Here is a 20,919-nt window from a genome sequence, read left to right as displayed (position 1 = left end):
GTGATCCGCCGGCTCTAAAGCCGGCGGATCGCTTGTATGGTGCACAAATGTTATTAACCCTTGCAGTGGGGCTGCCTCCGTACTGCAAGTGTTAACTGCTCGTTTTCATCTAGTGTAAGAGCCGGACGAACTGATCACTGGAGCCTCGCTCCCCTCCACTGCAGCCGTCTAAGGTCCCTGAGTCATCACGTCCTATACATAGTGTATAGGATGTGAGAACGCTGAGGTACATTCCACCGCTTTAGTGTAGGAGATAAGCTGTGACAGCCATCTGGCTCTGAGAATCGGTTGAATATATTTACACATTTAGGTTGAAAAAAGACACGAGTATCAAGTTCAACCTACAGAGCTAAGAGAAAGAAGAAAAACCTGAGATAAAATTGAGCTGTTAACCCTTGCACTGCAGGGGTAGCCACTACAAGGGTTAATCCATTTTGTTCTGCTTTTAAACCTGTGCGGACCCATGACTTGGCTCAGGGCATCTGTTTACCTTGGACCCTCTGATATGAGCAGAGTTTAGCATTTTCTACAATGGAATGCATCCTCCATCCACCTTATAATTCAGTTCAAAAGAGATGCAGATGAACCCCCGAGGAAGTCTAATGAGGCAACGTGTAGAGTGGGGAGCTAGTGAAACCATTACACTGTGTAGGATGACAGGACTGCGCCATGGGATAACTGTGAACAGTGGTGGTTTGGCTTTTTATGCTGATTGTGCACACAAAGAGGTAGACTTTTACATGTGAGTTTATCATTTTAATAAACTGAATATTCTATGGGTCACACTACGGTTTGTCTGTATCTCTTGTGAGCTGAATTATAAGGATACATTGCTAAATAAGAGGAGTTGCTGTGTTCCATATAATGCTCTGGTGTGTCTGACCTTTTATGTATAGCTAGAAAGATCTAATAAAGAGGTGAGGAGCATTCCTTTGGAAGGGTGGAGCACATTTGAGTACAAAGGTGGATAATGGAACTAAAAATCGGGACATACAGTATGAGAGTGCTTTACGCACATTTACACTGGAAAGATTGGACGGTGACATCATTGGAGATTGAAGGATTGGTTTTAAAGATTAAGTAATATTTGCACTATAGATTTTAACTTTGTGTTTAACCACTTACTGTTTACTATTTGCACACAAATGATAAAATCTGAATGTTTGGCTAGAAAACAGCCTAAAACCTGTAAAACAATGATATATTTTTTGAAAGCAGAGGCCCTGTAGAATACAAAGATGCTAGTTGTAATTTTTTGTCGCACGGTATTTGCGCAAATGTTTATCAAACCAGTATTTGTAGGATGCATACACTAAAATAAAATTTAGCGCACAGAAACGGAATATAATACCCAATTTTGGGTAAAATATAAAAGAAAGGGATGTGATGCATTTTGATATGTAAATATGAGCTATATATATTTGCACGGGGCACTTTGTATAGTGAATAAGGTGTGATTAATGTCACACTGGTCTAATTTATTCTCTACAATGGGTTGAACGGAAGAAATCTAACAGATTCCTCCTTTAACACTAAATAGCATGGATCAACAAATTTCTCCGGCCGGGCTATTGCATTCTGACACCCGGCGTCCGCTTGTGTCGGAATACCTGAACAGTTACTGTAGCTGACTGGCTGCTGTTAAGGCAACAATTTTCTACCCGACTCCTTCAACAAAAGTTGATTGAATAAAGTCGGGTGCTGCTGGCAAGGCCACACACAGCTCAAATTTGAGCATTGTATGGCTAACTTAAATTGTCAGTCTAACATGATACCTCTCTGGCAGTGTCGTGTGAGCAGGGAACAGTCGAAAAACCTGATAACTGGTTTTATAATATGTGAAACTCTAGGATCCCAATCATTCTCTATTTGGTCAGGAAGTAGAAATTGTCTATTTGGTACCTGGTTTAATTATTTTTTACAAACTGTTTAAAGCTTGTGACTTGATTTCCTCTCATTATAGGTTGCTATGCTGTCATACCGCCTTTGGAACAGTTCATGGAGGTCCCCAGTGGGCAGAAGAGGGAGCTGTTTTTTCGGGATGTTGAACGTGGGGATGTTGTAATTGGAAGGATAACTTCCATTCGTGACTTTGGATTTTTTGTGGCTCTCCTCTCTATGGGCAGTGGCATTTTAAGAGATATAGAAACACTAGAAATAAGTGTAAGCATTCAAGTAGCACTGTCGATACACATTTGCCTTTATTTTAGGTCATATTTAAACTCTTTTTGCATTTTGTTTCTACTAGGCATTGTGCCCTGTAAGAGATGTGCCTTCTCAGAGTAGCCATGGAGATCCCTTATCTTATTATCAAATTGGAGACCTAATCAGAGGTAATGTTTCTGCAAATATCATGGAACTAGAGAATGATCAAGTTCTGTAAAATGTACCAATTTAATATGTGACGTGTCACAGACTGTAATGACACATCTATGGTGTTCCTCACTTTAGAGCCCTGTGAAAGAAAAATGCTGTAGACTGAAGGAACTAGCGTGCATTAAAACATTCCTATGGTAGATAAACGGAATGTAGTTGTCAACTGGTGTTCTGACTGTATGCAGTAGACCTAAAATTAGAGGGTCCATGATTAGCAAATGAGCTGAAGATTACGAGTTAAGCAATCTTTGTTTGCTATCACATTATTAGATCTGTATGAAACATATGAATACATACTTGATTTTTAAGATAAGTGTAGAAATCAGTAACGTCACTTAGTTCAGCATTCCACAACCTTGTCGGTTTACAAAGTGACGTGCATTTTTGGCTGTAAACAAGTATTATACACATTTATTTATCCTGCTGTTGGTCTAAAATATAGGGATGCACAGATGCCAGTTTTTCAGTATCGTGTACCGATATTATTATTTCAGTATTCGCCGATACCAGAAGTCCCTTAAGGAAGCTGGGTGGCGTGTAATGACTTGCCGCCTGATTAGCCAGGAAGCCGGATGGCATGTAACATCTCGCCACCCGGCTTCCTGATTAGCCAAGAAGCCGGCTCTATGCTCCCTTGTCACCAGATGACGAGGTAGCTTGGAGCCGGCTTTCTGGCCAATCAGGAAGCCAATTGGAAGGTAATGACTCACCGCCCGGCTTCCTGATTGGTCAGCTTCCCAACCAATCAGGAAGCTGGCTGGGCAGCGAGTCATTACACGCCATCCTGATTGGGCAGAAAGCAGGCTGCAAGCTCCCTTTTCACCAAGTGATAAGGAAGCATGGAGCCGGCTTCCCGGCCAATCAGGAAACCGGGCGACGTGTAATGACTTGCCGCCCGGCTTCCTGATGCCGGAGGTTTTTGTATTCAGGAATAGTATCGGAGCATTTGGGTGAGTAGTCGCCCAAATACTCGGTATTGGTACTGATACTAGTATTGTTATCGGTGCATCCCTACTACAAATTGAACCATTTTTATAGCTACATAGTGGTCTTACCATTGCTGTATTTTGCCTCCTAGCTGCTGTAAAGGACATTGACCGTTATCATGAAAAGATCACATTGTCTTTGCATAAGTCTTCACTGCCTACTCACCTGTCTGATGTCAAGATGGGAGTTATAAATTCTGAAGATATGCCTGAATACTACAAGTAAGAATATCATGAGTTAATATTTCAAGTAATAATTAGATGTGACTGTGCAGCAGGACTTTGCAAGTCCATCTCATTTTCTTTGTGACAGGAACCTCCTGTCTGTCCCCATAGAAAGACTAGGCACACGCTGAGCTTCCTCTCATTAACATACAATGCTTCTATATCTTTAAAGGAGAACTATGGGGTCAGTGCTTTTCCCCATAGTTCTCCTAAGGGTAACCGGAGAACACAAACTAGTGTCCTCCCGTCACCCTAAGCTCAGTATACCGCGAGCTACAGCTCAAATCAGGATGGCTACAGCTCACGGTATACTGAGACGCCGCAGCCCGGACGGATCCCAACATTACTGTTGAGATCCACCCAGCTGTGGGATTGACAGCTGGCTCTGCCTATCTAGAGGCAGAGCCAGCTGTAAACCCCCCCCCCCCCCATCCGTTCCGCCAGTAAGCGCTGGAGGATGGGACAGGGGAGGCAAGGAATCCCTGCAGGGAGCCGTGAGTGACAGTCACGGCTCTCTGCAGGGATAGATCGAGAAGTGAGGGAGCGACGCTATGCGTTCGCTCACCTCCCGATCTATTGAGCCGACGTGTGACCGTTTCATTGTCATAGGTCGGCTAGAACTATGAGGTGAGTGATTTTCTGTAACCCTAAGTCAGGACAGATGGTGTTTAAATTGAGTTCATAAATTATCTGCCAGCACTGTACAGTCAAGGTTAGTTATGTTAACATTAGTCTCCCTCTTGCAATGCAGAGCAAATAATATGCAAACTTCGATTTGCAAAAAATAGACACCAAACTCAGTCGTTAAATTTCAGAAATACATCCCAATACCTTAACTATTACACAAATAAGATACATTTTTGTGTATAACTCGGCTGTAGACCCCCAAATCATCTCTGAATTGGTGCCGACACTGTCCTTCCTTCTGGAGGGTGGCTACATTTGTTCCCCATGGTCCCTGTGTCTGTTGTAATGTAGCCACCACTCTAAGCTCACTCCTGTGATGGACTACAATCTCAATAGATTGTAGTCCAACATGGGCGCAAGCTCAGATCGGTGGCTACTTTACAACACACACAGGGACCATGGGGAACAAATGTAGCCACCCTCCAGAAGGAAGGACAGTGTCGGCACCAATTCAGAGATGATTTGGGGGTCTACAGCCGAGTTATACACAAAAATGTATCTTATTTGTGTAATAGTTAAGGTACTTGAATGCATTTTTAAGCTTTAAGTTAACTTTTGAGTTTAGTGTCACTTTAAACTGTCTGGCATTACACTGAAAGGAGAACGTGGTCGGCTAGAACTATGAGGTGAGTGGAAAACACTCACCTCATAGTTCTCCTTTTTTAACTTCAGCCTTTTTCGTTTGATAAACATGTTCACAAGTTTTTTTTAATCAACATTTAAAGTACAATGGTCTTGCAGATATGGTGTTAATAATGCAGCTTAATTTGCACCATACAGCTCTGTAGGCATATAAAGAGCAACTATTTTCTCCACCTTCTCTGTTGTAAGTATTCTGTTGTAATGTATCTTGCTATTGGTAGAAACCTATGGTACATAAGGTATTCACAGAAAAGACCCATGGTATGCCTTTTTATGTGCTACTGTGATGGTTTCTATTCCAGATAATTAGTACCTGTGATCTCCCACGTGCGACCATTCTGATGTCATAGGTCTCCCAGAAAAACAAGGGCATGCTCTTTGAAGCATTCAAAAATCCAATACACTGGCACTATAACCACAGTATATTTATAATGATAGTCTTTTTTATATAGAACTGCTGTAACATGTTGCTTTACAGTGGGGTATTTAATAAATAAGAGTTTTGTGCTTACAATAAAATCTTTTTCTTGAAGGCCATTGGGGGACACAGGAGTTGTAGGAATTCTTAAACTGTTGATGATTGGGACACTGGCAAACAAAAAAAAAAACGTTAAGCCAGCCCTCTGTATAACCCCGCCCCCAAATGTCATCCCTCAGTTTTGTGAACAAGCAGTAGTATCTAAGGCCAGTGACACAAAAGACTGTAACCTGTGCTCTACCACCTATGACAGGCAGTGCTTTAGTTCTGTAGTGAGCCACTAGGTATTGCTGTGCAAGTGCAGCTTTTTATTCTATAGACCATAATGAAGGGGTTTTTTTTTTAATGAGCTTTTATGATACTCTTATCTACTCCCCTTTTTCCACCTTCTTCCCTTTTTTAAAACTTTCACTATTTTTGTTTTTTTAAATGAAAATAAACTTATTGCAGTACCAGAAAGCTTTGCTTGTCTATATATTGTGTGTGTATATATATATTTCACTTTGGCATCATAAGTAATAATTTCCACTTCCATAGATATGTATATTTAATAGCCGTGTGAAAATAGTTCTGGGTCATAATTTGTAATCGGCCATGCTAGAATCGGCTGCTGCTCGCGTATACTGAGACGCCGCAGCTGAAGCGGATCCCGACAATTGTTCCGGGATCCGCCCAGCTGCGCGACTGACAGCTGGCTCTGCCTATCTAGATGCAGAGCCAGCTGTACCCTCCCCGCTCCGATCTGCCTGCACAGACTGACGATCTCATTGTCACAGGTCGGCTAGAACTATGAGGTGAGTGAAAAGCACTCGCTTCATAGTTCTCCTTTAAATTGAAAATGAGCTCAGGTGATTGTAAATATGTAATAAAGATCAGGTAGGACTAGAAGAGATGACAGAGATGAAACTTCTTCTGATATGGTTTCCTAGACAAGGTTCATGGGAATTGGTAGGCAAATGCGAATTCATTATAATGCACCGTCCTGTCTTATTTTATAAATGATGTCTCTGAATTTGTTTTTTGTTCATATATTTCTATCACAATGGAAAGTATATTTATTACTTTGTTTGTTTGCTCTAAAGGCAAAGTGCTGCAAAGTCACACAACAGCGACACTTATGAAAAGGTCTTACGGCAATCCATGGCATTCACAAATCCATCCACTGTTGAATTTCTTCTAAATACTCTTGGGATTGTCGAGTCTAACCCCCCATCCTTAATACGAGGCCTTCAGAGGTAATTCTTTGTTATGTATGTAACAGGTCAGCAAAAGATAAAGTGATATAAACCTATAGTTATGAAGTGTGCTAAATTTTCTCACAACACTACAGGTTGTGTAAAAAGATAGCTTTTTTTTTTTTTAAGTAACTGTGTTGCAGTCGAAAATATTTAGTAATACACTTTGTGAGTTCCTCATTAGCTGGCAGAGCTTTTCTATTTTAATACTGAGAATGTTAAAACGTATCTAGGCATAGAAGGCTCTTGTTGTACAACAAAACATGATAAAGGCATGATATAGTATAATGGGGGGGGAGCATGATGTAAGAACCTGTGCTTTGCCCATTCAGGACTTAAATGCGCATTCCTTGCATATACGTATCTTCTGTTTGCTCTCCTGTCACTAGTACAAAGAGAAATCCCCATTACCTGTAGGTATGGGCAGCATGTGACTGTCTCCAGTTCCATTCGTGGATTTATTCATAAAGATTGCATGATATAGAGACACTTGAACCATAAAAATAGGGGAATACTGGAACAATACAAAAGGTCAGAAAAAAGACCAAACGGCAAAGTGTTTTTGTTTTTTCTTGCACTTATGTTTGCCTATATATACCCACACTGTCTTTTGTAACCTTATCACTGCTATGCCTGATGAAGGGATCCTGTGTGGTCCCGAAAGCGCTTGTGTATTTAACATAAGTTCTGAATAAATCCACGATTGACTATCCTTGAAAGAGTCTGGTGTGCTGGTGACATTTCTTTGCAACTGGCGGCGCCATCCGCGGTCATTCCGAGCCCCCTTTCCCCATATATGGGGCTGTCCGGTAAGGAGTGCAACAAACTTTCTTCTTGTCTCCCCTTCCTGCCACGATGCTGTTACAGTGGTGGGTAGAGACACCTTTGCCCTGTAATTTCTGACCAAGTGACTCAGAGCTTGCAAAGTTTCTCTGGACTCCGCCAGGTAAGTAGAGCAGAAGGAGGGGGGGGGGCATTTAAACAATCCTGTTGCTTTAACTTTATTGGCAAATTACAGGGTTAGTTTAGCTCAAGTTACTGATAAACTGGGTTCAAAACTGCTTCATTGTTTAAACACAAGAATATGATTGTATGGAATGCAAATGAACCCTGGGAAAGCATCCTGAATTTGTTCTGTAGGCTGACGTAGGACACAGACTTGCCAAATGAGGACATTTCAACTCTCCGTACTACATTGGAAAAGCTTTGCAGGTCCTCAGATTAATTTTCACCCCCACTTCACTTAATGTCGTACAAAGTATTGCCATGCAGTGTCAGAAAATGGAGGCAAGGTGTGTTCTAACCACTATGCCAACAGTGGCTCTAGTTTCTTTGTGAAATCATTTCAGATTAATGCATGTTTTATTTTCTATTCACAGGACAAATTTCTGTGATCAAGATTATGCTCCATCTCTAAGGAAAAAACAGTCATCATCTTGGGCCTTAAAGTGGTAAAGAATATTTTTGCATTTGGTTTACAGCCTTCTAAAGGCAGGAGGATATTTTGATTGATGTTTTGTTCTTTTGTTTCCATAGTGTAAAACAAGGTGTTGACTACTTTAAGTTGGGTCGGCATGTGGATGCTATGAACGAATATAACAAAGCATTGGAGATTGATGCTAAAAATGTTGAAGCGTTAGTAGCTCGGGGTGCACTGTGAGTATTGGTTCTCTCCTACCTTCACATATTAACCACATATTGAGAGCACACATGTGGAGTGCATGCGTTAGAGCCATTGAGCTTTGTAGTGTGATATGAGAAAAGGCCAAACCTCGTAAAATCTAAAACACACTTATTGACCATACTCCTGAACACAACTATCTTTTCCCTCTTTCATCCAGTTTTCCTACAGTCTGATTGTAAGATATTTTGTGTACCATTCAGTCTAACCCTAATATAGTGTGTAACCATATTGTCTTGTGTGTAAATGGTTTAACATGCAGTTCACTGATGACCTGAATTGTAAAACGTCCCGAAATGGAACTTGAACTGTAAAGAGGTGTTAATGAAAAGATGCTGTGGGAGCCACATGTAACACTGCAATATACATAATATACTTACCTGTGGTATGCCTGTCACAAGATCAAGAGCTTCAATAACTCCACTTTCACCCCTGCACTCGCCTTGCTGCCCAGTTTTTGACCCAATACGTTTATTGAATTGGAGTAATTATTTCATAGAAGTCTGCCGGGCCAAGTTCTTCAATTTGAACAATACAGCAAGTAGGTGTGTGGCTGGTAAGGTAATTTACACATCTAAAGCAGCAACATAAAGGTTCACATTTAAAAAAAAGCACTCGTTAATTTATTCTATATCAAGTTTATAATAGTTTCTGGAGCTGAATAAATGTTTCTGAAATATTCTTTTGTTTTGTAGATATGCTACCAAAGGAAGTCTAAATAAAGCAATTGATGATTTTGAAGTTGCTCTAGAAAATTGTCCAACACATAAGAATGCAAAAAAGTACCTTTGTCAAACCCTTGTGGAAAGAGGGGGAGAGTAAGCACATGTTTTACATCTTAATTGTATTTCAATCTATCCCTTTCTGATACTTGGCTATGAGGGGAAAAAAAGGAATCTATAATGGTTTAATACCAGCTAAATACGGGATCATTATTTCATTTTATATCCATGGGCCCTATATACTAGAACTGGAGGAAGAAAAAGTTAAGGGTATTGCCCATTATTAGTGTAGGTAAGGGAATGAAAGCAGACTACTGATTTTGAGCAACTTTGCATTTTTTATGTTGAATTTGAACTGGCCTGTAGATAATGACAACTGCATATATATTGAGATGCAAAGAAGCACCTGTGTTAGTCTTCAAATCTATTCCTGTCACACCCTTTAAATGCTATGCCCAGGCTATAATAGGGGCCTCAACTTCTGCCTGAGTCAAGATTAAGCCCCAGCCCTGACTTTCAAATGCTAGAGCCTTTACTACCCACCTACCTGCAAACTATTCTGTACAGTGTGCCAATCCAGGCTAAGATCCCTAAACATTGTGCAGATTTCTCTTTAACACCCAGTAGTATTTAAAATGTGGTTCGCCACATAAAATTTATTTTTATTCCAAAATCCTGGACTGTTTGTGGTACTTGAGAAATGGAGTTGAGCACCACAGTTCTAGATTGGTCTTACCAACATTAGTCCTTTACAACTGGACAGTCAAAAAAAAGAAGATACTTGAGTTGAAGTCCTATATACTGTCTCCCTTCCCAAATACCATTATATGCACACTTCCTAGAGAGTATGTAGGTGACGGATGAGTTATTTAAAATAAAACTATCCATTTCTTACCTGTTTAGAGTGCATTGTTCTCAAAATACTGTGCATGCCAAGTATTAAACTAAAAAGATTTGTCTCTCTGTATTTCTCAGTTAATATGCGTAAATGTTAAAGTTTGATTTATCTTAACTCTAGGCTTGAAGAAGAAGAAAAACTGCTGAATGCCGAGAGTTACTATAGTAAAGCTTTAACTATAGACAACACCTTTACTGAAGCTGAGGAGGCGTTGAACAAAGTGCGACAATGTATACAGGTGATCCTTTGTTTTCTGTTCTTCCACTTCAGGCAAAACATATAGGACAATGTTTGTACTGCTGTTACATGGCCTCTGTTGTCCAAGAGTTTAGAAAATGATTTCAAGTTTTACCCATTAGGGCACATTTACTTGGGCACAGAGGGACGAGCACTGCCCCAGAGCAGTGTATTTCTGAGGTGGGTACGGCCAGGTGTTTATGATCAGCTGTGGACAGCAAGCCTGTACAAATCAATGACAGGCTGACACTGTCCGTGGTTGTTTGCATGTAATGGTTCAAAGAACGATTGCATGCCGTTAGGGACAGGTGAACGTCCCTGTACACGGACTGTTTGTGTCTAGAGGAGCTCCTCTGTGTAATAGAAAAGATCAAAACATTATAGGGGAGCTGCTAGTATAGATCAACCGATACTGACCCATTCTAATACTGAGATATTGGGAGGTGGCCCATAGGTAAAAAAAAAAAAAGTATTAAAACAATGCACTGGATCCTAAGGGCCGGTTCACACCATAAAGAGTGCGTTCCAGAGCATTCAGCCCCTGGAACGCAACCCGGCCAGCTCCCTGCATTCAGGGGTGGGAGGGGGTGTGGCGGTGCATTGAAGTCAATGGCACCACAGCCACGCCCCCTCGTCTGCAGTGCGATTGCTGACACCTGAACACGTGGCACATTAGTGCCTGCGTTCTGATCCAGTGCGATCTGCAAAAATACTGCATGCACTATTTTTTTAGATCGCACTGGACCAGAACGCAGGCACTAATGTGCCACATGTTCGGGTGCAGACGATCGCACTGCGGGGGGGAGGGGGTGGCTGCGGTGCTATTGACTTCAATGCATCGCCACGCTCCCTCCCGCAAGGAGCCGGCTGGGTTGCGTTCCAGAGGCCTAATGCTCTGGAACACACTTTGTTGTGTGAACCGGCCCTAAAGCAAGCCAGCTCATCTGTCCCTAATCACAGGTAGTTGCTCCATGTATGATTCCATGCAGACAAGTGCATTGATTTGAACAGGCTTCCTGTTTGTAGCTGATTGTAAACACCTGGCTGTATCTGCTGCAGAAATGCATGACTTGTACAGCCCGCATTCTCAGGGGAGGATTTAGACCTAGGGTAAACAGCAGTTAGTGGAGACAAAGCCAGACAGACATAGGCAGGTTGATGTTTTAATGTAAATTTACTTCCAGTAAACCGCCATTATTTTATTTTTAAAAACGTGATTTCTTTTAATTTAAGAATGTTTTATCCTGTAATACTGATGATGTGTTTTTTTATGTATGTGTCTCCCTCTGCTCTGAACAATTGGTGCTGTGGCTGTGAATATCCATTATTCTACTCTATTGAAACTGGATTGTGGTTCCAAAACTACCACCTGTATTGGACCTCGGTCATGTAAACTGGTTTGTATAAAACATATTTCTCACTATTTTCAATTTTCTGTTGCCGGCATATAACTCTTTTTGTACCTTTTTGGATGTCATGGGTTTGCTGGCACTACCTTCTCTGCCCCCTGATCATGGATGCATTTGTGCACTTTCATGCTTGTGTGCCAATGGGTGCTAAATTGATTGCTTCATTCTTAACTGGGAAATGATGTATTGTTCCCTCCCACGTTCATGTAATTATGCTCTATAATTTCCCATCTTATATTTTTGTTTTTGTGTTCATTTTGCATCTTTCTAAATGACACGCTGCCTTTTTTGTTTTGTGAATTGTGGGTACTGGTAAATATTGTCTGTCAAATATTAATGTCAATAATGATATCTTTTTGATGATTGGGTTTAAAAAAGAACTCTTTGGATAAAAGAGAGAAATCTGATGAGAAGGAAGAGAAAACCAAAGAAAAGAAAATAGAAACCAGTGCAGAAAAACTGCGTAAACTCCTAAAAGAAGAGAAAAGGTACAGACATTTGAATTTGGTATAAAGGGCCCAAGCAAAGGTTTGTCTGCAGCACATTTTAATGGTGTGTCTTCTTTTAGTCATTCATTCTAATGTAGCAGCCAAGTGGGTGTTTCTTTGGTATCCATTCCCTCTATATTTCTTCTAAACTGACCTATTAGATTTTTCTGCATGATATAATTTTTTTTTATTTTTTAAATACAGGTTTGTTTTTTAATTTTCATACTTTTTTTTTTAATGGAGAACTATGAGGTGAGTGTAAATCACTCCTCTTCATAGTTCAAACTGTCACATGCCGGCTCAATAGATCAGGAAGTGAGCGAACACATACCGTCACTCGCTCACTTCTCGATGTCTCCCTGCAGAGTGCCGGGACTGTCAGTCACTGATCCCCACAGGGATTCCCTCCCCGATCCTCCAGTGCTGACTGGAGGAGCGGACAGGGGACATTGCGGGTACAGCTGGCTCTGCCTCTAGATAGGCAGAGCCATCGGTCATTCACGCAGCTGGGTAGATCTCGACAGTAATGTCGTGATCCATCACGGCTGCGGCGGTCTCAGTATACTCGAGTTATAGCTCGCGATATACACATCTTTGGGTCACGGGAGGACGCTAGTTTGTCTTCGTGGCCCTTTGGAGAACTATGGGGAAAAACCCTTCCTTACCCCATAGTTCTCTTGTAATGAGCTGAACTAAACATTCTCTAAAGGTGAGGTTGTCCTTTTTAAATCTTTGGTTCTCAACTGGTGGGCCATGACCCAAAAGTGGGTCACGACCCCCTGTTCAGAGGGTCACTGCATGCCTTCCACTATTCTAGGTGAGAGGCTCCTCATCCTCCCCCCTAGTGCAGCTAGGTCAGTTCTCAAGCCAAGCAGCCATTCAAAATATGCTGCCCTGCGCCGAGTGTCAGCTTGAGGTAGGGTGGGATGGAGCTATGGCCTCGAGGGAGCTCCATCCATACGTGCATTGCTTATAGCTCCTTTGCGTACCCTGCAGAGGTGACTGGACCGGAGTACTGTCACATTCTGGCTCCCGGAACCTCTACAGGGCGCACAGGGGGGTTTTACAACCAATGCACATATTGATGGAGTTCCATCACAGCCAGCAGTCCACACTGGACCCCAGGCTGAGGATCCACTCCAGTTCTGTGCTGGGTGGATCTTAAAAAAAAAAAAAAAAGTGTGTGCGCGCCTGTTCACACTATGGCAGTGTGTTAATCGCACAGTCTTGTGTGATTAATGCACTGTACCACACAATTGCACCTACCATGCGTTCTGGTGTGGGAGGTTCATTTGAATGGCACCCCAAACGCACCTCCCACCCACAGTTCAATTGCCCACATCTAAACGCGCTGTACCACAATGCCATATGTTCCATTGTAGTGCAATTTGGGTCACTACTCAATGACAAAGGACAAATGTGGGCCCTGAGGTTACACAGGTTGAGAACCACTGCTTTAAATAATATGGTTGGGCCTAGAGAATCGCAGACATGTACAGCTGTAAATGTGTTACTTCAAATGTTTGAGTGTCCCACCTCCTTGCTCCTTCTTTGTAAGAAACTTCCAGTACCCCACTACACTTTACATTCCCACACAATGAAATCAGACTGTCTGTGTGTATGCCTTAACCCCCCATGAGGTATTCTGTAAGTCTTTTAACCAGGGATCTTTTAAGTTGATTTTTAGTAACCATCTGTGGTGATGAGCATGTTTTAGAAGACCAAAATGCTTTGAGTAATACTAGAACTATTGGTTACTAAGCCAAATTTAATTAATTGCTTTGATGGTGATAGAAAGAAGAAACGCAAAAGAAGATCTTCATCTTTGTCTTCAAGTAGTTCTTCTTCAGACTCTTCTTCTTCGGAGACTTCTTCTGACAGCCATAAAAAACGCAAAAAGAGAAAGAGACGTAGAAAGCATTCAACAACATCCAGCCACTCAAAGCATTCTTCAAATGTGCCACTTCATAACCAAGAGGAAGCATGTACCCCTCCTGCAGACACCTCTGCCTCATTTCTCAAACTCGACAGTCGTAGAAGTAATGACGAAAGGGATAGACGTGGTCATCAAGATAGATACGTAAAAGGCAAAACAAGGTATCGTTCTTTGTCTTCCTCTTCCTTGGAAATCATGGATCCTGGGGGAGGTAGGTCTGAAGATTCAAGAGATTCTTACAGCAGTGTAAAGACTCAGGCCAGCAGTGGCATATCCTACAGCACAGCTTTAGCTAGTAAGTACAAGTCTGAAAAGAGAGATTCTTTGGATTCAAGCCTCAAAAGACCTGAAAGCAAAGAGAAAATGTATTCCTCTAATCGACGGGAAGAAACACAAAAGCCTTACAGAAGCAAGTCAGAGTCTTTTCAGAGTAAGTATCGGTCAGAGCCTGACATCACAGAGAGAAGGTCTAGTTGGAATACCAGTCGATTTTCTCAAGAAACTGCCAAAATCAGTGGAAGTAGATCTCATCAGGAAGGGACAGATGGGAATGACCAAGCTGATAAGTCAGCTGCTAACAAGCCTTTGCCTGGTAATCTAGTGAATATTCTCAGTCAGATTGCTGAATTTGAGAAGGAAAAAGGTGTTAAACAAAAATGTAAATAAAAATACTTGCTTTTTAGAATGACTCTTTATTCTGAAATATGAAAATACATTTTGTTGTTCGAGACCAAATAGGCAAATCCACTTATCGCTCAACTTCTTGGTCTTTTTTTGTAATTTTCTCAGTTTAGTGTATTTTACAAAACCTAAACAGTGGTGTGGATTACGCCAAGCATTGACTCCTATATTTTTATTTTTCTAGTGTGCTGTTGTAACCATAGACCTGGAGGGTACTACTTACCTACAGTGTAGTGAGTCAAGATCATCAGGATCCACTTTTCTTTTTTTCTCTAAATACCAGTGAGCGTTGTCACATTTTCCTAATGCTCTCCTCTTGAACCACCATTTTTAAGGATGGATTTTACTGTGCGAATTTATATGCGTGTATGCATATGTATATTGACAGCTTGGCAATGGGCATACAACCATGCATTTTAATCTAGAATTATATCTTGTTGTAGTTAAATAACCTGTAGTTGTGCAGGTGAAAATGTTTGTTTTGGAGGTGTACCAGTTTTAGCCAAATAAAACTGTTTGTGTTTCCCCTTGTTGCAGCTGTCAAATAACTGCTAAATACAGATGGTCGGCATTCCAAAGAAGCCAGTGATGGGTCTGATAGTATTTTGTAGCTATTTCCATATAATGAGGAAAATCACTCCTCATTAAGACAAACAAGGTCCATTGGTACTGTACAGGGCATGTGACTGCAATTAAAGTGGGCGTAGAAAACAATTTTTGAGACAGAATTAAGGGCAAATAAAGAATTCTGATCCAATTTAAATATAGGAAAGGAATTTTCAGGAAGTTTACAAATAAGGATTAAAGCTGCCTTCATATGGTTAAAAAAAAAGCATCCATTCATTAAACAGTAGTTTAAAAAGGATGGTGGTAAGTATTCATATTTTGAAATTTACCAAGTGTATAAATATGTGAATAACAACAGATATAGCACCACAGCGCATGTAAAACAAAAAAAAAAGTGGACCTGGTGTTTGGTCAGCCTGTGGTCACTTGCTGCTACAATCTGCTGTAGGAGGAGATCTTCTCATTTGCTTGCTGATTGTATGTAAAGTGCTCATAGCATCCACAGAATGGCTGTTTCAAATGTCTGAATCCGCTGTGGCTTTTAACGCAACCTTATTTAGGTATGGTAAGATGACTTAACTTCTAGGTAAAGGGCATCTTTAGGCACAATCAGATTGTTTTAGTTGTAGTATATTCCAGTAGTTTGGACAAAGGGTGCTCTATAAAGGAAGTTTATAGTAGAACTGGCATGGTTACCATGTACTCCTTTCCGTTGGCTAGTGAGCCCACCCATCACATTGCTAGCCAATAGAAAGGTGGCAGGAAGGAGTGGTGGACATTCATGGTTACACACTCACAACCTTAATGTTACCTAGAAGAGCTTGCTTACCATTCCCTAAACTTCGCCCAGGTAAAGTCAGTTATACTGTAAATGTAATACAATTACCATTATAAGCTAAAAATCAAGCTAACTGGAAAAAGATATAGAATATTTATTGAACCCTGCTACCATTTGCAATTGCACATTTTTGCATTGTTTCATTACTATTTCTGACTTCTGTGAGTACTGCCTCTGCTGGATGACTTGGAGCTGCGAGATGATGCTGCACTTGAAGGTGGAGAAACCATAGGTATTCCAAGCTCAACCACTTTAATACGAGAGGAGGGTCCTGAGCTGGTTGAAGATCTAGAAGAACTTGAACTACAAATAAAGATATGAGACACAACCAATAGTATAAATTAACTTTACCAAAGCAATTGATTACTTACACTATGTTAGATGATGTACACAACATAAGTAGCACACTAGAAAACCTCCAGGCAATTAGGCTTGTATACCAAAACTGTATATTCAGCTGTGTATTTATATTTGAAGACATTGTCTTTACAGTGTAAAAATGTAAGTGCAGATACTTCATTCCCATATAAGGCAAGGTAAACATTCTGGTACCTGTGGTCTTGTGCATTGAAAAGTCAGTGGTGGACCATACATAAGCCAGGTATCAGCAAGGAAGTTCTGACCACTAACAACTGGATATGTGCACCTTTACAGCCCACTAAGTGATTGAGGTTCCATTTACTATATCACTGTATTGTGATTACTTCTAAGCTAAATGCATACAATGGATCTTGACACTCATGGTAAGCAGGGTCTGTGCCTTCTTTTGCAGGTTTCTAACTGCAGCTCTTATCCATCAGACAGATAATGGTTCTCTGTGGTGTTTTTAGCACAGACCAGGTTTCAATGTTAACCATGGGACAAAGCAGCATCAAATGCATATTGCCATACAGTGCATATTTTGAGCAATGTCTAAACATACAATTAGTTTTATATCAACATCCGTGCCCTGCAAAGTGTTTGCTTTATTCTACTTTGTGGTAGCTGTCAAGTTGCTAATATGTGCACCTTCTAAACGGACACACTAATAACTATCTGGAACGTTGACACCAAGGCACTGAACATGTACTTTCCAACTGCATAGCCTACTTAAGTTGGTAGCTCAAGATGGTGCAGTACATTAAGAGGTAAACATTAGTACTATTGTACCTTTTAAAATAATCCAGGCCATTTACAGTTTTGTTTTTGATAATCAGCTTGGCCCATCTTACTTAGAAAAAGCTTTGGGTTCCTTACCGGACAGATACAATGGAACTTCGTGAAGAACCTGAACGTGAGCTTCCAGGAGTTGAGGAACTTGGGATTTCCAAGCCAACCTGAAAGAAACAGTTAGTGTTAATGACTACAAAGGTGAGAGATATAGAGGCTGTCATACTTGTTTTGGGGATCGGCTTAACATCCAGCATTTTCAGAAGGACATCAGCATTGGACTGGCAGCTCTTGCATTTTCCTCATGGCAAGTTTACTTTAGGGGCCCATTTAGACCACCACACTCAGTCCAGAAATTGGCCGGTGTGTTTCACAGCTCACCACTGCCGGGTCTAAGGGGTTTGCCCCTCAACTGTTAACTATGTTGCATTTTGTTTCCACAGGCAGTCTCGCCATATTAATTGCAGTGAGTTTATTCAATAAACTAATGTATAGATAATGTACAAAGTGTGGTAATCACAATCAGACTTTCATCAACAATAGGCACACCGGATAAATAAAATATTACTTACTACGGCACAGATCATGTTTAAAATCTGCACAACTGAATAAGACTTGGGAATATATATTCATGTTTTTACATAATATGCTTTTTATGTTTCTTTGGTCCTACAAATGTTGCACTCGTTATTTCCTGACATTGGACTATGTTGGGCAAAATGTTCCTTGACATTTTTAAAGTACATTCTCATGTACTTAATTTGTACATGACCTGAGGCTTGTATAATGCAATGTGCCAGTTTTCCTGTGTTGCTTAGGTGGTCACATTCCATTACCAGAAGCTTCAGCATGCTGAATTACCACCTGCAATTATGAAATGCAGTATTATTAATGGAGTCCTTTCAGGCAACATGTACCCCCTCTACAGTCTGGCAGCTAGGTGCTTCAGCTGTACCTTCTAATGTCGTGTCTGGTTTGAACTGCCATGCATCTTTTTTTTTTTAAGTTTCATAATATAATTAAAATACTACTACTAATCAGAAATAGGATTTAGTTCTTACTGTAAAATCCTTTTCTCTGAGTCCATTGAGGGACACAGCTCTGAAGAATTCTGAAACGTAGGGTTATGCTGTGTCCAGGAGATATGGGCACTTTCTAAGTGGATTTGTCAGGTTGTCATTCAAGCTTATGAGTTGTGGGATAAGGTTCCCCTCTTTCCTGTTTCTGGACTACGAGAAAATAATTTTTACAGTCTGAACAAAATCCCATTTTCTCAATCATCCATTGAGGGAGACAGCTCTGAAGAATTCTGAGATGAAGGGAGGTTCAAGAGAAAGTTGAAAAGGACTGACAACACAGATATCTGACCATCTTTGGTACTTAGAACTAAACGTTGATCTACCCCTTGTTGAAGAAAAGACAAAATATGCAATAGAGAAAAAGCAGGTGGGGAAAGCCCCAAGGACTCACACCAATGAAAATAAACCTTCCACGTATGGTGATAAATCTTACAAGTAGAAGATCTATGAGCCTTAAGCATAGTCAGAATAATAAATTCTGAAATTCCTTTGTCTTTCAACACTTGGGTTTCAACAGCCAGGCCATTAAAGCCAGCAACTGAGAAGCAGGGTGGAAGATTGGGCCCTGAGATAACCAATCTAGCTAATCTGGAAGAAGCCAGGGATTGACTTCCAACAGATGAATCGGCATACTAGACCCTGCAAGGTCAATCTGGAGGGAAAAGAATGACTAGAATTCCTTTGTGTTCTATCCTGCAAACCAGGTGAGGTAACATCAGTGGCGGAAAGACATACATTTGTGGGTACTGCTCCCACAGAGCTACTAAGGCATCTACCCTGGAATCCTTCGCCCTGGACACAAATCTATCCACTTCCTTGTTGTGATGAGAAGCCAGATAACCACATCCTGTATTCCCTAGTGGTGACAAAGTTGTTGAAACACCTCTGGATGGAGAGATCATTTGCCTGGATCCAGATGTTGTTTGCTGAAAATGTCCACCTGCCAGTTTTCTACTCCTGGAATGTGCACTGCTGTAAACTGGAACCTGAAGTTCAATCCAATCCAAGATCAAATGTACTTCTGTTGCCACCAACAGAAGTTATAAGAAAATGTTTTCCAATTTTTAACACGGGATGTCACCCACCACAACAGAAACATCCTGGCAGGGGAACTGAATCTGAACATCTCCAACAATAGAGGAGACTTGTCCCATGCTGTAAGAATGTTCCTTTATAAGATCCTGGAATGGTAGGGAGTAAAAGGTACCGAAGGTTCATACTATCAAGTCCAGGATTCTCATGCAGGTTCTCAGAGAGGAACCGTGACAGGATTGAATAGACCAAACTTGACCCCGCAACGTCAATATTTTGTTCTGAGGATGGAAAACTTTTGCTTTAAGGGTATCCAACAGAAGACCCAAATACTCCAATGTGATGGAAGTAGGAATGACTTCTCGATATTCAGAGTCTGCCCAAAGTCCTCTAATGGCTGCAGCACCATCTAGACATTGAGCTCCAAAGTAGGAAAAGACTGTTTAAAAAAGTAAAAGGTTGTTTAAGTATCCGATCATTGGAAGGTCCTTGCAACATCAAAATCCCAGAATTGGAGCAAGAACTTTTGTAAAAACCCTTGAAGCCGTAGCCAACTCGAAGAGAAGAGCCACATATTGATAAAGAAGGTCGCCTACCACAAAATGAAGGAAACGCTAATAAGCAGGTAACTGTCAGGCTTGAGTAAACATTAGCGCTCTGCCAAAGGAACAGGAATAATAAGACTCGGATCCAACTTGAACTGCGCAAAAAAAGATCCACCCGGTGCTGCTGGAACGCAAAGAGCCAAGGAGGAAGAAAAATATATTCTGAAACTTAAGTTTCCTATATCTCTGTAAATTCCATCAGGCGTCCCTCCACCAGATACAGAAAAAGTGGGAGCAGACCTGCATGCTAAAGCTGACTTTTAATTACCAAGGATGTCTAGAAGGTCCAAAGGTTTAGAAGCATAAGACATCTTTTGCAACTGAGAGCTAAAGAAACAAAAGACGGAGATGAAGCAGCAGGCTCCCAGTACTGATCCCTGTTTGTTCACATCTGAGGCAAGTGTGGTGCCCCAGGGTTTGGTCTTGAGACAGATTTGTTCAGTCTGGGTGTTTGTGGGCGATACTAAACTGTGTAGGGCAATAAATTCTCAAGAAGACATACAGGGTTATTCACAAAAGGGTGAAGAATTGAGTGAAGTGAACAATCTAGGACAAAATAGCTGATTTGGAAAAATTCTCCAATTCAGCTCACTTTCCAGTTCAGCTATGTTGTCCTAGATTGTTCACTTCTCCAGACTCTTCACCCTTTTGTGAATAACCCTGATAAATTCATTTCAACAAGACCTAGATAAAATCGAGGCCTGGACTGCAAGATAGCAAATGCGATTTAATATTGAAAAATGCAAGGTTATGCACATGGCTGCAAAGAACGTGCAAGCATGGCAGTGCTCCATTGGGGAAGGCAGACATGGAGAAATACATGGGGGTCCTCATAGATCACAGATTAAGCAATAGCATGCAATGCCAAGCAGCAAAGCAAACAGGATACTATCCTGCATTTAGGGCCGCTTCACACCACAAAGTCCACATACATTCAAGTGCGTTTGGCCTCTGGAACGCAAGGCGAA

General features: G+C 41.1%; 2 protein-coding genes across 3 annotated transcripts in view; one reads left to right on the top strand and one right to left on the bottom strand.

The window, feature by feature from the left end:
* The window catches only part of TTC14 (tetratricopeptide repeat domain 14), a 23,850-nt gene extending 11,808 nt beyond the window's left edge, over positions 1-12,042 (top strand). The window contains exons 3-11 of one of the 2 annotated variants that reach the window (XM_018574862.1): positions 1,964-2,163; positions 2,249-2,333; positions 3,455-3,584; positions 6,477-6,629; positions 8,009-8,080; positions 8,166-8,285; positions 9,006-9,128; positions 10,051-10,168; positions 11,972-12,042. In XM_018574862.1, coding sequence (XP_018430364.1) covers positions 1,964-2,163; positions 2,249-2,333; positions 3,455-3,584; positions 6,477-6,629; positions 8,009-8,080; positions 8,166-8,285; positions 9,006-9,128; positions 10,051-10,168; positions 11,972-11,983 — 1,013 coding nt within the window. In that variant the 3' untranslated portion in view covers positions 11,984-12,042. Of the gene's footprint in view, positions 1-1,963; positions 2,164-2,248; positions 2,334-3,454; positions 3,585-6,476; positions 6,630-8,008; positions 8,081-8,165; positions 8,286-9,005; positions 9,129-10,050; positions 10,240-11,971 lie in introns of those variants that run through there. The other variant, XM_018574861.1, reaches the window with a different exon arrangement.
* A 4,185-nt stretch (positions 12,043-16,227) lies between these two features.
* Positions 16,228-20,919, bottom strand: part of LOC108803009 (coiled-coil domain-containing protein 39-like) — a gene marked incomplete at its 5' end in the record, with an annotated part of 6,754 nt that continues 2,062 nt past the window's right edge. Inside the window, 2 exons of the mRNA XM_018574860.1 lie at positions 16,228-16,389; positions 17,323-17,402. Of these exons, the coding sequence (XP_018430362.1) occupies positions 16,233-16,389; positions 17,323-17,402 (237 nt within the window). The remainder of the gene's footprint in view (positions 16,390-17,322; positions 17,403-20,919) is intronic.

Source organism: Nanorana parkeri, unplaced genomic scaffold (assembly GCF_000935625.1).
Source record: "Nanorana parkeri isolate BGI_ZX_2015 unplaced genomic scaffold, ASM93562v1 scaffold3296, whole genome shotgun sequence".
In the NCBI taxonomy this organism is placed as follows: domain Eukaryota; kingdom Metazoa; phylum Chordata; class Amphibia; order Anura; family Dicroglossidae; genus Nanorana; species Nanorana parkeri.
The sequence above is the reverse complement of the archived record's forward strand: the minus strand, read 5'-3'. Positions and strand labels throughout refer to the sequence as shown.